The sequence below is a fragment of the Sturnira hondurensis genome, unplaced genomic scaffold (assembly GCF_014824575.4).
Source record: "Sturnira hondurensis isolate 20B ecotype Veracruz unplaced genomic scaffold, ASM1482457v3 Scaffold0019006, whole genome shotgun sequence".
Lineage (NCBI taxonomy): Eukaryota > Metazoa > Chordata > Mammalia > Chiroptera > Phyllostomidae > Sturnira > Sturnira hondurensis.
Window position 1 is genome coordinate 9,999,367 of NW_028091637.1, and position 16,994 is coordinate 10,016,360.

The 16,994-nt window shown below is 42.5% G+C and overlaps 1 protein-coding gene across 1 annotated transcript in view; it reads right to left on the bottom strand.

The window, feature by feature from the left end:
* The window catches only part of DYNC1LI1 (dynein cytoplasmic 1 light intermediate chain 1), a 35,951-nt gene extending 32,463 nt beyond the window's left edge, over positions 1-3,488 (bottom strand). The window contains exons 1-2 of the mRNA XM_037070717.1: positions 3,218-3,488; positions 2,959-3,032 (exon numbers count right to left, since the gene is read on the bottom strand). Of these exons, the coding sequence (XP_036926612.1) occupies positions 2,959-3,032; positions 3,218-3,363 (220 nt within the window). The 5' untranslated portion in view covers positions 3,364-3,488. The remainder of the gene's footprint in view (positions 1-2,958; positions 3,033-3,217) is intronic.
* Positions 3,489-16,994: the final 13,506 nt, after the last annotated feature.

A 16,994-nucleotide genomic window follows, 5' to 3' on the forward strand; every position in this document is an offset into this window, starting at 1 on the left:
GTCCCTTGTAGGAACTAACAGAACACAGGACCTTTACAGCTATGTGACCTTGGAAAACTCACTTAAAAGGTCTCTAAAATTCACTACCTCATCCCAAAGCTGGTGCTAGCATCTACTTCCCAGGTTCGAGGGGGGGAAGGAGGATGAGGAGGTAACTAAGATTTATATGCAAATGCTAGTGCTGACGCTTTCTTCCCATAGGCAGTGGGAAAGGAAGCCAAAGAGCAAGCCGAGGTTAAACTACAATTTGTGTCTGGGGTACATCAAGCTTTGTTCATCATTCCTATTCTAGGAATGTTTCTGGAAATGTAAAACCTTGTTGTAGTCTCAGATTTGGTTTTTAAGTATTGGCCTCCAGAAATCACCATAATCCATGAAAGGCGTGCTAGGGCCAACTACCCTCCTGTATAGCAGCTTCAAACCCTAACAAAGAAAACCACAATCCCTATTTAAGTATTTATTCCCTCAACCAGCATAGACTGAATTCTGCCATAATATGTGATAGTGAAATGTCTTTAAGAAATCTTTAGGCCCTGGCTGGTGTAGCTCAGTGGATTGAGCGCGGGCCTGCGAACCAGACGATCACGGTTCGATTCCCAGTCAGGGCACATGCTTGGGTTGCAGGCCAGTTTCCGGCAGGGGTCAGTTCCCTGCAGGGGATGCACCAGAAGCAACCATACATTGATGTTTTCTTCCTCTCTCCTTCCCTTCCCCTCTAAAGATAAATAAATAAAATATTTTAAAAAAAATTAAAAAGAAAAAAAGAAATCTTTAGAGGTATTTTAGGAAATAAGTCCTGTTTATATAATCAGTATAAAAATCTGTTACTAGCTTCTTCCAAAGCTGAAAAGGACTGATCCCAATAGTCATCAAATAAAAAAATTTAGTTTCAAGCTTGTACAACTTGATACTGGATGGAGCTTTATGAACTATTAAGGTCACAAGAAAAGAATTTTTTAAAAGATTTTATTTATTTACCTTTAGAGGGAAAGGGAAGGAAAGAGGGAGAGAACAATGTGTGGTTGCCTCTCGTGCATCCCCTGCTAGGAACTGGCCTGCAACCCAGGCAGGTGCCCTGACTGGGAATCGAACTGCAATCCTTTGGTTCACAGGTCCGTGCTCACCCCACTGAGCTACACCAGCCAGGACCACAAGAAATTTAATCTATTCTAAGTATGAAGAAATGGAAGAGTTTAAGGCCTCTAAGTACACTCAGTCACATACACTGACCCACTGTCAAAAGCAGGTTTTTTAAAAAGTATGGTTAGAAAAAGAAAAAAACAGCACAACTTCAAAAAATTAGAAACATCAAGAAATAAACAAACTGTCGCTTTTGTTTCACTACAAACAGAACCATCTAAGTAATATCTGATACACAGGAATAACTGCAAGGAACTTATACAATGAAAACAAAATTTAGAAATCTTATCTTTACAATGGCAGTATTTGAAAAGAGATCTTATTTAACTTAATTAAAATATAAAACACTTCAATGAGGACACATTGTTTTAAGTCCACTTAAATTTACTGCTCAATAGTAACTTGTTTAACAAATTTCAAACACTTTCTGGAATTTGTTTTGCCTTTGGATACTAATCTATCCTTGCCCTATAAATATCACTGATGTAGGCACTAATTCAATTCTTTTAAAAAAAGCATTGATCAAGTATTTTCTAATCCAGGTAAGTCAAATCCACCATAAAAAGTCACTGTGCTGTTTCACTGGACTCTAGTTGATGGGCATTATTATTTCTATAATATCCATTTTAAAGACACAGAAACTGAGGTAATTTAAACTTCGTCATTTAAACTGACGAAGAAGCAAAATGTAAAGGAACTTGCTTAGGATCACCGGGCTAATGTGTGATAGGGCCATGACTGAACCCTGATTCATTTGCAGAAGGTACTTTCAATCACATTAAAAACAAAGGTAAACACTAATTTTCAACTAGCTCCATGTATTTTTAATACTGTCAAGAATCACATTCTAGCTTGGCAGTTTATGAAAAACACGTAGTTTGTTTCTTTCTAAACATGCCTATTAAAAGCAGATCCTGTCAAATAGATGTGGCTTGTTTCCTATTTTTAGATGCACATAGCAAAAATAGTCTTGAGATATCAATACTAAAATGTTATATTTTAACCATTATCTTATACGCCAAACTGCAATAGCTCACATTTAAATAGGAAAATATCTCGTGTAAATGACTCAGGAACTAAGTCTGCATAAACATGACCCTGTGCATTGTTGCCCCATGCTGTCCTCTACCCCACCCTCAAAATCAGTAAAGGAACAATACAAAACTTCCAGAGCAGAAGATATATAGAACCACCAGAAGAACTGAGACAGTAGACCATTCTCCTTATTACATCCATTTGGCCCAAAGGACTGAACTAGAAAGGTGTTCTACTGTCTATAAATTTCAGGATTATAAGTGACAGTTAAAAAGGCAGCTGCAGCACGAGTCCATTGTACGTAAAAAAGCTGAATCAAATAAGAACATTTTTCACGACTACCAAGGTCTCATTTCTAGCTTCTCTGTCAGCTATTAAATATTAATGGAATGCCATTTACACTGGAGTTCTTGAGAAACAGCCTCCTGCTACCAATTTTCGTTAGGAAAGAAAAAAACGTCCTTATTTTCTAAGTAAACCCCAAGCCACTGGAATCCCTCGGATGAGCTATCATATTCTGTCATTGTCAGGGCCTCCCGACATCCAACGGAGGAGCGAGAGCTCTGGAAAGGGTAGGTCCCAGCAGGTCCCCGGGCAAGTGTCCCAGTTCCCCTTCTCCCCCAGCTGTCAGCGACAGGTCGTGGCGCCTAGCGGGGCGGGGCCAGGGTCCACAGTCCGCACAAAGCGAGCCGGCGATCCGCCTGGCCGAACGGACCCCGGCGGGGGCGGGGGCGGGGGGGGTGTCGGGCGGGGCGGAGCGAGGCGGGGCGGGGGGACACTTACCCAGCAGCAGTACGTTCTTCCCCGCGGGGAGCTTGGATCGCGAGCGGGTGGAGACCTCGCTGAGGATGCAGGACCTAGCGGGGAGCAAGGCGCACGCTGAGGCCGGGAGCCGGGGCCGCAGCGCGGGAGGGATGGACACGGCCTCGGCGCGCCTGGGCGGGGGTTGAGGCCCGGTGCCGAGCTCCGGCGGGCACAGATCCCGAGGCGTCCGCAGGGCCGGGAGTGCTAGTGGGGACCCAGGGAGGGGTGGGGTCGTTACCAAAGGTTCTGCCCGTCTTCGTCGTCGCCTGCTGCAGCACCACCGTTGCCCGATGTTAGCTCGTTGGCCAAGGAGCCGCCCGTGTAAGTCGAGGCTAATCCCGGCGGAGAAGAGCCGTAGGAACTGACTCGCCCTACAGCCGCCATTTTGGTCGGGAATCACAACACTCCCCGCAAAGCTGAATGAGCCAGGCGGTGGCTGCGGCGTCGGCGGCGGCAGCGGCGGCGGCAGCGGCGGCGGGAACCCGGATATGGAGCTCACCGCGCACGGGAGCGAGGCGGGGCCTGTGGGGGCGGAGGCCCAAGCCCTGCAGGGACTGACGGAGCGTGCGAGCACGGACTGCGCGTGCGCTACAGGCCAGCGGGCGTCCAGGGGATGCGCGTGCGCGTGGAGCCGGGTTGGCTGATCTGCTGCAACCTCGGCTCAGCTGAGCTCAGCGCGTTTAACCGCTTCACAGCGCCCACCAGTAAACCAGGGCTGTAGCAGGGCGGATTGGAGTATGTTAGCTGAACAGTGCCCCCTCCCAATCTTCGGTCCGGTCCACAAATCCCGCGGTCGGCGTGCGTGGAATTCCTGTGCTGTCCTTGCCGTTCCAGCACCATTCAAGCTGAGTGCCGGTCCCGCGCCTCTCGGACTTCACCGACGCCTAGATGGAAATGGGCCGCTCTGCTGCTAAAGAGGCCGTTGTGGCGACGTTCCTCAACCTTTGTCGCCTATTAGAAGCAGGTTTCCCCAGATCCTAAGCAGCTGCGAGACAAAAGAATGTTGACAGGGCTTGTTTTAACGGTCAGGATTTTTGTAGGAGAAGCTCCGTATGAGATTCGAAAAGCCCCACTAGGTGAGTCATTCATCCATCCAGTCAACAGACGTTTCCTCAACACTTAAAATGATAGGCGCAGTTGGTATTGAGAATACACAGATGAAAAAGAAGTAACCTAAAATAGCCCTAAAATAACCTCCTGTCAGAGTTTTTACTGGTTAAATATGTTTGAATGTCTGAGCCCCATGTCCAGAAAAAGTCGTCGGTTTTAAGGCTCTATCTTAGTACAGAGGGTAAGAGCAGTTGCTTAAAATAGTCTGGTCTTTGTACGTCATCACCATCGACTCGTATTTAAAGATCACTTGATAATATTTGACCTCATCAGTGCTGTTAGGCTAGTAAGAAAATCCGCAGCTAAATAATGTGCTTGCTATACATTAACATTGCAGTTAGAAGCTAAAAGGCTTTGGAAGCTAGCAAATCTGTTGCTGGCTATGTAAACTTAGACAATTTCCTTAACCTCACTGAGTCTCAGTTTCCTTCGCTGTACAATGAGGATAAAAGGACCTAGAATTATTATGAAGATTAAATGGGATGATTCATATAAATGGCTTAGAACAGTAACTGCTTTTAAGTGCTTGATACATGTTTATTATCAATGACTGATGTTTTGCTTTACCTTTCAAACCATTGATAAATATCTGACCAACCCCTGGAACTGGTGGGCCTAATGAACTCCTGCAACTAAAACTCTTCATTTTTTTGTTTGTATGGTTAGGAAAAGAACCAGAACCTTGTCTTGGGAGTCCAGGTGTTCTATGGTGACGAACAGGATGGGGACTCCCAGGGGAATCTGGGATTTAAGTCACTGCTGTACAGGAGAACTCTGTATACAGCACTTGGCCCCTCAGAGTCAATTCACAATCTGTACAGTTGATCACCCCTTCTGGACATCCTTCATGTGGCTTTCAGGGCACCATTGTTCTCTTGGAGTTTTTTCCCTGCCTCACTAGCTGCTCCTTCTCAGTCTCCTTCACCATTTCCTCATTTTCCCGACCAGTCAAGGTTAAAGGACGCCAGAGCTCAGTCTTTGTTCTTCCTCTTTATCTACACTTTTTACCTTAGTGATCTCATCTAGTCATGTTACTTTAAACTCCATTTGTGTGCTAAAACTCCCAAATGTATTTATTTTTCCTTTTTATTAAATTTGTTGGGGTGACACTAGTTAACAAAATTATAAGGTTTCAGGCACACAATTCTACAACACATCATCTGTACACTGTATTGTGTGTTTACCACCCCAAGTCAAGTCTCCATCAAAAGTCCCAAATTTATCTCTCCAGCCCAGAGCTCCACCTGGAACTCCAGGTGAGTATATCCAGCTGCTTATTCCACATCTCCTAATAGCATGCTCCACATTGAACTTCTGAGCTTTCCCTGCAAAAGCTCCTTTACCTACTGCCTTTTCCACTAGGTAGCAACTCTTTGTTGCCTGAGTCTTTCTTCGTTTCTCTATTTCTCTCCCACCCCACATAGAATCCATTTGGAATATACCCACAATATATATACCCACAATCCAACTTACCATGCATCCACTGATACTGCCTTGGTCTGAGCTATCATCTCTTGCCTATATTACTCTAAAAGCCTCATCAACATGACAGCTTGAAGAATCTTTAAAAAATTATAAGCCAGCACTGGCTGGTGTAGCTCAGTGGATTGGGCACGGGCCTGTGAACCACATGATCGAGGTTCAATTCCCAGTCAGGGTACATGCCTGGGTTGCAGGCCAGTTCTCGGCAGGGAACACATGGGAGGCAACCATACATTGATATTTCTCTCCCTTTCTCCTTCCCTTCCCCTCTAAAGATAAATAAATAAAATCTTTTAAAAAATTATAAGCCAGACCAGAGGGGAGAAGGGAGGGAATTTCAGGGGGAAAGGGGAAGGGTTTACAGGAACAAGTATAATGGACACATGGTCAAAAACTAGGGGTGGTTGGAAATGGGAGCGAAGTGGGGAGGGGCTGGGATGGGAGTAAAAAAATGGAAAACTACTTGAACAAAAATTAAAATAATTAAAAAAATTATAAGCCAGATCATGTAACTCCTCCACTCAAAATCTGCAGTGGCTCCTCTTTTTTTTAAAGATCTTATATATTTTTAGAGAGAGGGGAAGGGAGAGAGAAAGGGGGAGAAACATCAGTGTGTGGTTGCCCCTTGTGCACCCCCTACTGGGGACCTGGCCTGTAACCCAGGCATGTGCTCTGTCTGGGATTTGAACTAGCGACCCTTTGGTTCGCAGGCCAGCACTCAATCCACTGAGCTACACCAGCCAAGACAGTAGCTCCTCATTTTAATCAGAGTAAAAGGTAAAGTGCTTACAATGACATGAGGCTGTACACATCTGGACCAATTTCCTTTCCCATCTCTTCTGCTCTACCCTCTCCCTCGATTTCTCCCATCCAGCAACACTGATGACCCTCTACTGTTGTTCTTTAAATACACTGTGTTCTTCTTTGCTCCAGCTGTTCCCTGTGCCTTGAAGAGGTCAGGAGCTGCCCATGCTCATATCTTTCCCGGATGGCCAATTGGCTAACTCCTCCTGCAGCATCTTTGCTCAGTTCTCAGCTTCTTCATGAGGTTACCCTGACAACCCATTTGACATTTCAACTTGAACCTTCATCCTGGAATTCCAGATTCTTCAGATGCTGTTTGCCTTCTTGTTTTCCATAGTATTTATTGCCTTCTAACCTATTATAAAATGTACTTGTTATTGCTATATAATAATATAATATAATATAATATAACATAATATAATATTTACTTATTTATTAGAACTCAAGTTCTATGAGGGCTTCACCAATATATACCCCAAGCACTTTGTGCCTGGAACATAGCAGTAATGTGTTGTTGAAAGTATGAATAAATGAACACATTTACTCCTTGTCACCAGGGTTCTAAAATTCCATTATGATAATGATAAGGATAGTGATGATGGCTGTGTTTGTGTGTGTGTGTGTGTTTTTAAGAGAAGTGGGTACAAAATTCTTCAACACCTGAAAGCAGGAGCTCTCATTTACAATATTTTAACCATCTTTGATATATAAACCCTTGTAAAATATATTAAACATTCTCTTGCTACTTTAACAGGTTATATGAGTATAGATTTACTTTTAATTGAAGGCTCGGGGCTTCCTGAGGTTCATCAATAATAGTACCCTGCTGTCATAAAGGAGTGCTTAGATCCTACTGGGATGCCCAGGGGTGCACCCCAGGTGTCTTTCTCAGTTTTGTTTCCGATTCAGCCAAGCCTCAGGGCCTGGATGTGGGACATGGAACACTAGTCAGAAGAGAGACAGCTCCTCCTCCCTCCAGCTTTCTATCTGCGGGGAGATTCATATCTTTCTTCCCTCTAAGCCTACCGTCATCCATTGCTTACTCATCAGCTTCCTGAAAGCCACAGTTGAGTATTTCTTTATCTCAAGAAAAGTGACCATTTGGCAGGCACAGGAGCTTTGCAGAAAACTGGTTTGGGAGGGGAACCTGTGCAGGGCTGAGACAGGGGATACAGAGACTACCTCCTCTTTCTGTTGGGGCTGTCTCCCTGTGCGTTAGAGAGCTGGAACAAGGCAGCCATCTCTGGAGCTTCTTTCTGTCGTACCAGCTCCCACAGGCTGCCTCTTGCGGATTTTCAGATAAGACTTCACCCACTGTGCCAAATGCTGGCAGTCACAGTTGATAGCAATGCCAGCAGAAACACCAAAACCAAAGGAAAAGGAAATAAGCAAGGAGATGAGTGGACCCTTAAAATTTGACACTATGAGCAACTGAAACAATAAAATAGTGTCGGAAAGAATTTCAGATGTTAAATAATTCTCTGCCCTACACAATATGTGAAAATTTTTTTGGTAACATTCCTGACATTTGAGACAAAACTGTAATGTTAGAATTGGCAGAGTCCTTGCTTACAACCTTTCCCAGCAGGAGATGCAGGGATCCAATCAGAGGGAAAACAGACTCCCAGTGTTGCTCCTTTTTGCTTTCCTTGCCGTCATGTTTACCGTGTTCTAAGTACGTCCTCCGAATGAATGACTTGACACCATGCTGTCCCTCTGATGTTACTACAAAACAACATTGAATGTAAATTGTAATTTAAATTCTTTTTTAAAAGAATAAATGAAATGATGGGTATCTAATTGATTTTCAGTCCCTTTAATTACAGACCTACCCACCTACACCTCACCTAGGATTTTTACCAAGTAGTCTTAGAGAACTTCCTATCTTAGACTAAAAAAGAAATGTGGAACTACTGACGTATGAAGATAGCAACAGACTTTCTTGGTGTTTTTTTTAGAAAAGTAGAAAGAAAATCTCTATTTGTGGGCTCGAAATGAAATTTACCTCCTTCTCAAAAAATCAATGCCTGTGTATATATATGTGTGTGTGTTTGTATGCAAGCATACTTTCTAGTTAAACTTTACAAAGAAAAAACTATTTGCTCAAATATACATCATTGAACAACAATGTATTTTTCATTGTTTTGAATAAGATAATAATTAGAATTGTCTCTTTACTGCAGACTGAGCCCTTTACCACATTATAAATAATTCATTATTGGACTGTATGTGGTGAAAGAAAGGGTAACAACCTGTAAATCAATTTACGTTCGCAGTTGCTTGAGTAGACAACCAGTGAAATGTACAGGGAAAACAAAGAGACTGTCTTTTAGGCAGGAAGAATATTTATTCTTCATTGAAGTGTTTTAATGATCTACTTACACATTTAAAAATACAGTATAGATAGAATTTTTAGAATGCTTAGTGTCATCATTGTTTTATTTTTTTTAAATATTTTTTTAATTTATTTATCTTTAGAGGGGAAGGGAAGGAGAGAGGAAGGAAACATCAATGTATGGTTGCTTCTCGTGCGTCCCCTGCTGGAAACTGGCCTGCAACCCAAGCATGTGCCCTGACTGGGAATTGAACTGTGATCCTCTGGTTCTCAGGCCCGCGCTCAATCCACTGAGCTACACCAGCCAGGGCTCATCATTGTTTTAATCTGCTTTTTTATCACTGAAAAGAAGAAAGAAAAAGGTTCACTGGTTAATGTATCGTTAGCTGGGTATTTTATTACACATATTTTGGAGGCTCTCATTTCCTTGTAATCAAATACTCTGAAGTTCAAGTCCATTACCTTTTTAAAAAAAATTGTGATTTTTAACGCAGCTTACTTCTTAGATTTCCAGTGTTACACTCTGCCACCCTCCTTACTTCCTAAAGGAAAAGACGCTAAACTGATTTTGTGGATTGAGTTATGCAAACACTTGGTCATAAAAGTCATTTGGTTTTCCTGCTTTGGCAGCCCTATGTGAGGCGAAGTGGAAAGAATCTCTCACAGTTTTAGAAATGTGCTGTCTTTTGTAGCTGCAGGTGATTTCATACTTATTATAATTTAGTCTACTTTTAGTCTAGAGTGAATTGTGGTTTCTGACAGCTTTTACTAAAAGGAAGCCTAGAATTATGAACTACTCTATCCTGCACCAACAAAAACATTATGTATGTATTTATTTCCTGCATAAGAAAGAGCTCAAATGAGCTGCCCAGTGGGAAATTCCTTATAAGCCAAACAAATCAGTTCTTTTAAACTATATAAAATAAAAGAGTTGTTTATTTGCAGGTGTTTTTTTTTTAATATTATTTATTTATTTATTTATCTTTAGAGGGGAAGGAGAGAAACATCAATGTATGGTTGCCTTTCCTGCATCCCCTGCTGGGAGTTGGCCTGCAGGAAAGGAAACCAGCCTGCAACCCAGGCATGTGCCCTGACTGGGAATCGAACTGCGATTCTCTGGTTCGCAGGCCCGCGCTCAATCCACTGAGCTACACCAGCCAGGTTTTTTTTTTTAAAGATTTTTTTATTTATTTGCAGGTGTTTTTTAAGTAGATTCTAATAATCTTAAACTTTTTACTACTAGGAAGCATAGAGTTGCCTCGTAATGTAAAAGTAAAATTGGGAAGCAAAACGTCCTTTCTGGTCCTTCCACAGTAAATCCCAGGATCATTCCGAGGCATCAAGCTTATGTTATATTTCAGTTCACCCTTTGGTAAGTGAGAAATAGCCAGAAAACCTACGAGAGTTCTCACCCTGATATATTTTTATTTTGCTACACTGGCTCTGGCCTAAGAAGCATATTGGTTGTATGATCTTATGGTTTTGAAATTTGTTTTAAATGGCGACACTATTATATTGAGCCTGACATGTGAGACCATCCACACTATCAAACCTCAGTGTTAAACCATGTTAATGGTAAGGTAAGTGATGTAGACAACTCATTTGCTTTATTTCAATGAAATAACATGTGTGTATTCAGTGTTTGGAGTGAAGTACCTAGGGTATGTGTCCAGGCTCCAGAATCATACCAACTGAGTTCAAATCTAGACTCTGCCACTTACTCACTGTGTGGCCCTGGCGTTATTTAAATTCTGGAGCCTGGTGCGTTCAACTCTACCAGAGTTGTGCAGAGTGAACGAACGAGAGGCAGAAACTAAGTCAAAAGGGGTAGAATTTCTGAGAGCATATGGAACTGAGAATAGAGACTGGCTCCAGAAGCGTTTTGTTTTACTAGTGTTATTTTTCCCTATTTTTTCATGTGGAATATTTCAAACATACATTACAATAAAGGGATAGTATACTAAACCCCACATAACCCTCACTCAGCATCAGTTAACAGCACATGGTCCACCTTATTTCAGTTTGATTCCCATCCTCTCCCTCCAACTCTGAATTATCTTAAAGCAAATCCAAGACATGGTATCATTTCATCCATAAATATTTCAATACATATCTTTAAAAAAATAAGGACTCTCCCTTTAAAAACATAACCATAATACCATTTTACTAGTCATTTCAAACAAATATGAAACTATTTAATGGATAGTATGCATTTAAATTACCATCCATTTTTACTACAGGTAATGAGATACACATATAACAGAGAATTCAAAATAGCCCGACACTTAAAGGCAAAATACATATACTTGTTCCCTAAACATTGCTGTTATCCGAGAGCAGAACAATTCATCTCGTCTGCAGGACTGACATTCTCAGCATCCCTCCTCTCACTGCCCTTGCTGGTTCCTAATGGGTTTGCCAAGCCTAGGTGTCAATTTCCATTCCGCATTGTCCTCTGTATTCTGAGCATTCCCTGCTTAATTCTTTCTAGCTGACAGAAGGGGACTCTTTTAACTTTTGCCAGGAGCGGGACACTCCTGGCAAGCTGATCACTGTTCTAAACTCTCACAAAGAGCTTAGAGTTCTAGGGTCTCATAAAACATTAGAGCTGGAAGGAGCTTCCACTAGATATGGAAACTGGGGGGCAGCAGTGGTAAGTGACTTGCCTTGTCTCATGATCACCTAAAAAGCTCTCAAAATAAGGACAAAGTATTGCACGTCTAATCTGAACTTTCTATTATCATAAAATTTCAGTCAAGGAGTTTTGTCTCTTATTTTACTATATTTGGTTGCTCTAACTACCTGCTAAGAGCTAAATGGTTTTTTTTGTCTTGCACATTTCAAAATCAATGTGTTTAGAGGGGAAAAAAGGTATTAAAGAATGTGAAAGGCTTTTCAATGTTATCTCATTGAAATCCTTTTTAAACCCATATAAAATTTCCATTTCAATTCCTAATTATAAAATAGATATATAAGAACACAAAATATAAGACACCTACTGATATATTAATATATGTTAATAATATAATGTATTAATATACATTAATAATATAATTAACGATTAATATACATATAATATACATTAATATATTATATAACATAATATATTATACATTAATAATATAATAATAATATGTAAAAATAATATAATATCACCATGGAAAGTCTTTCCCTCTTAGAAGTTTATAAAGAAAGCCCACTCTACTCTCATCCTTTTCCAACCCTTCCTTCTTTATAGGTAGTCTTTATCTTAAACATAGGTGAATTTTTCCTGGCTGGTGTAGCTCAGTGGATTTAGCTCGGTCCTGCGAACCACACGATCACGGTTTGATTCCCAGTCGGAGCACATGCCTGGGTTGCAGGCCAGTTCCCAGCAGGGGATGCACAGGAGGCAACCATACATTGATGTTTCTCTTCCTCTCTCCTTCCCTTCCCCTCTAAAGATAAATAAATAAAATATTTTTTTAAAATAGGTGAATTTTAGCCGTGGCTGGTGTGGCTCAGTGGATTGAGCACCAGCTTGGTCACAGGTTCAGTTCCTAGTCGGGGCACGTGGTTGAGTCTTAGGCCAGGTCCTCAGGTGGGGTGTGCCAGAAGCATCTAATCAATGTTTCTCTCATACATTGATGTTTCCCTCCCTTTCTTCCTCCCTCCCTCCCTCCCTCCCTCCCTAAAAATAAATAAATGAAATCTTTTTTAAAAAATTGGTGAATTTTATTCTTTGCAGATATATGTTCACACATTCAATTGTTGTTTTACATGTTTACACGAATTATATATTATGTGTACATTTTGTGAATCGCTAGTTTTACTCGATATTTTCAAGATTGAGCCATGTAAGATATATAGGTGGATCTTGGGTCTCTCGTTTTAATTGCTGTGTAGAACTCGACTGCATGAATAAACCACAGTTCATTTGACTCACTCTCCCTCAGAGGAACAATTAGGCGGTTGTATTGGACATTTCTGTTAGACTTACCACTAGGTACCCTATGGTGTTTGCAAATAGGCTACATGGAATCTTTGTAAATATATTTTTGATTCACTTATTATTTTTGTTATTGTTCATTAATGTAATAATAAATTAAGGTTATGTAATTTGGGTTGCTGGTGCATTGGCATGATGTTGATGCTTGAATATCAGTGCTATAATCCACCAGTTTTGCTGAACTATTTTATTCATCCCAATAGCTTACCTATAGAAAATCAGTGTTTTGTTTGAGGGAATGAATGGAAATCAGGTTATTTTAGCTACCATTTTCGTTAATATTTCTTACTATAACAAGATAGAGACATGTGGGTTTATCAGAATTCTAGGGGGAAGGGTGGCTGAGAGCTAGAGAAACAGATGGCTCTTTAGGACTGTTCCCCCTGAGAGAAGCAACCAGAGCTGGGGGACTGCCCACCAGAAGCTCCGCGTGTAGAGAGAGTGAGGATTTTTGGAAGAACTGAGACGTGAGGAAGGAGATGGAGGGTGGATGCATCATCTGTGATATGATCCCCCCTCTGTGTCTTAATGTCTTTGGTGAAAATAGAAAACAATCACATGCTTGGTCTCATTGATGTTTCTGCAGGAATCACTAAGGAGGTGGAGTTTTGTACCCAGGCATGACTCAGAGACGTAGAACCGAAGCTGCCTTGGAACCGCCCGGACCAGGATCCCAATGAGCGCGAGGAAGCAGAGCCTGAAATCCCAGGACAGGTACTGGAGCTGCCCAGCCTCCGGAAGGAGAACTTAAGCTAAGCTTTCTAAGCCCCGAAGTGACGGTGGGGTTTTCCCTGAGCGCCATCTGAGCCCTGTCCCCCGCGTGGACTGCACATGGTCAGAGGAGGAGGGGCTTACTTTTTCCCCCGTAAATTTCTCTTTTCAGGTTTTCAGTTTGAAAATCTTTGGCCTCCCTTGAAATGAGAGTGTTTGTGATCTGAAGGGCATGAGAAAAAAATATCACCTTCAAATGATCTCCTTGGTGGCTTGTCGTAAGGGCAAAATTCCATCATTAGATTCATTTCCTCGGGTCTTCCACACATATAATGAACTATGGCTTCATGCTATCTGAGGAAATCATGAACTAATACTAGATAACAAATTAATGTTGGCATAGATTAATTTATCCATTTAGCCCCTCACTATCAAGGAAATGATAAAGGTGGAGAGCCTGGAGTCTATGGTGGAACTACCCGGTTGAATCCTCACGCTTCCACTTACTAACTGTGTGATCTGCGATCATTACTTAACTTCTGTGTGCCTCAGTTTCTTCATCTATAAAATGGAGACATTAATAGTAGTATCTAACCTATAACGTGGCCCATAGTGTGGCTGTGAAGACTGAGTTAAACCTTGTTAAGTACTTAGAACCATCCTGCCACATAGAAAGTGCTATTTATGATCGGCTGTAATTCTCATTAGAGAGAAAACAAAGCCCTAAAGGAATGCCTCAAAGATAGCTCATTTAGAGGGAAATAATGAGATAGGAAGAATCTACCCACAATGTATGAATAAACCAAATAGTCAGGGCATTGGAGGGACTGGACATCTAGACTAAGACCACAGGCTTTACAGAGGAGGTACCAAATAGAATATTTTATCTTTTGAAGTTTTGCATAGAACGATGTCTGCATGCCTAGTCCTGGCATTTGGGGAATTAGAAAACTTCTCCACTGTATATGCCTTCTGTAGTCGTCATCTTTTGCTGCAATAGTGCTGCATTAAAAAGGCGCTCCAGAACTCAGTGGCATGCAACAGCAAGCATGCATCTATTGCTGTGGGTCTACACATCAGCTGGCATTGGTCCCAGACTGTGTGTCTGCCCCATAGGACTTATTCTGTCATCCAGGCAGAGGGCTAGTGGCTACCTGGGCTATGCTCATCTCCTGGTGGAGGTCAGAAGCTTCCAGAGGCCTCAGTGGAAAACTGATGTGCCGTCAGTTCTGCTCACATTCCATTGGCCAAAACAAGTCATGTGGCCCACCCCACTATCTGTAGGATGGCCGTATTACTTAACCTGTCCGCATCTTAGTTTCCTCATCTAGAGATGGATGAGTTACATACATACTCACAGGACTAGTGAGGACTGAGTAAGACTGAGTATGTGGAAGGGCTTTGTAAGGTAGAAAGCATAATACAAATATTACTGTTCATCGCTGTTTGGAAAATATTCTTAGGCCTCACAAAGTCTTAGTTTCATCCAGATCTTTTTTTTTAATTCAAATGAACGTTTATTGATCCCATATTAAATGGGAAATGGTGAAGAAATGCCTTTCCTCCATCTGTGTACAATTCCCTTCACTCTGCACTTTCTCCTCAACTGGGGACGTTCCATGTTCTCACTAGTTTTCTACATCCTGGCAATTTCCTATACGGTAGTGGTGGGCTTCTTCAGAAGCTCGGGATCCTCTTAGAAAGTGGTGGGTTGCAGAGTGGTGGTCACAGCTAAGGGAGAATTTGCATCATTTTCAACAAGCACCGAGAAGAACTTGTGGCATCCTATGGAGATGCTGGGCTGGTTTGGTGCTCTAGTCATGGTAAACGGCAGTAACATCTGAATAATTTTCACTCAGAAACTCTATGTGAATTGAATTGTAGTGGACTGTATGGCCTCAGCAGCTGCTTCTACAAAGCTGAGTGTACTTGACTCCACATCAATAGACAATTCAAAAGCCTCTGTGTTCTCCGGATACCTGTCCGTGGTCAGCTCTAGGTCAGTGGCCAAGGTAGTATGGGGAAAGTCACAGACAGGGGAAACGAGGCAGAGGGGATCAGGGCCTTCCTGAGCATGTTGCGGGGCGGCAGGGCAGGAGGCTTGCAAAGGTTAACAGAAAGGTAGGAAGGCCCTGCATGTAATCCAGACATCTGGGTCTCTCTTCATCTTTCCCACTCTTCATTCCTTTTCTTCTCTCCATGCAGAGATCCTCAAATGTCCCATTATGTTACCTTGAAAGCCCATCACAGAACAATGATTTGCTTCGCCAAATCAAAGACAGCATCAAGACATTGCATAATCCCCTTCCGCATCCAGAGTTCCTGAGCAGCTGCTCTGGAGGTGGAGGAAAATAACCCACCATTTCAGTTTTTATAGCCCGTTCAGGAGTGAGAAGGATATTTTTAGGGCACCGTCATTTAAAAGCTCGTGGTTGCCTGGGGAGACATTTCCTCATAGCTTTAGGGAAATGAAGTGGGTTCCGTCTTTCTTTTGCAGCCAGTGTCCAGAGTGAGTTCTTTCTTTGTTGTAACAGGAAACAGTTCACTGCTTACCAGCAGCAGGGGTCTTAACAGGTGCTAAACATATTCAACTTAGAGAGTTTCAAACCGCTGCGATTTAGGGCACTTCTTGCTTTATGGCCTATGCAGTAGATGAACTTAATATCCCTAATACCGCCATGGTTTGGGGCGGGGGAAAGGTGGTGTTCTTTGTTCCAAATGGCCCAAGAACATTGTCAGATACACAAGGAGTGAGGGTCTCTTAGTTTGGATTTCCCACGAAAGCAGACCCTGAGGCCAGGGTTTTTGCTCCAGTAGTTTGTTCAGGACCACAGTGAGAAAGTGGGGGAGGGAGAGGGGGAGGGTGGAGAGCCCGTGAAGCAGATGTTAACCAGCACGTTTCTGTTGGGGGCAATTGGGGCTTGCTGAGGACTCGCTGAGAGTCTGCTGGAACATGCCTCCAAACTGTCCCACCAAGGGATGAGGTGGGGAGTTTATACACCAACTCCCACCCCTCAGTGACTGATTGCAGGTTGCTCCTGGAGTGTCAGTTAATGTATGTGACATTAACTGACACTTCTGACCTGTCCTGGAAGGGACTGCACAACCCTACCTCCAAGGTCAGAGAATATCTTCAGAGAGGCACAGGAAGGCAAAGGATGTGTGGTGGGGCACTGACAGCATCTGTTACAAGAGTCAAAGTCAGATTCATAAACAAGCCATGTGTTCGTCATTTGAAACATGGAGTCTGTTTCTCTGAACAACCATTTTTGCCTTGTAAGGTCTGTGTGCCTTTAAGTAAGGTAGCAGAAAATCCAGCTGTGGAGCAAAAGCAAATTAGAATTGAAGCCTTCACCATTTGTAATTCCCGTCTTCTCCAACTGTACTCAGTAAATGAGGTCACCCTCTCCCTGTAGAGTCAGCACAAGTCCGGGCAGAAGATGATGCCACTGACAATCAGCAGAAAACTGAGATGACAGCATTTGCAAGGAGCAGGGACGAACAGGGCTCAGACTCCATCACATACATCTAGACATTGCAGGTCAATGTCGGTCACCTGTGATGGCCACGAAAATTAGAAGCAGT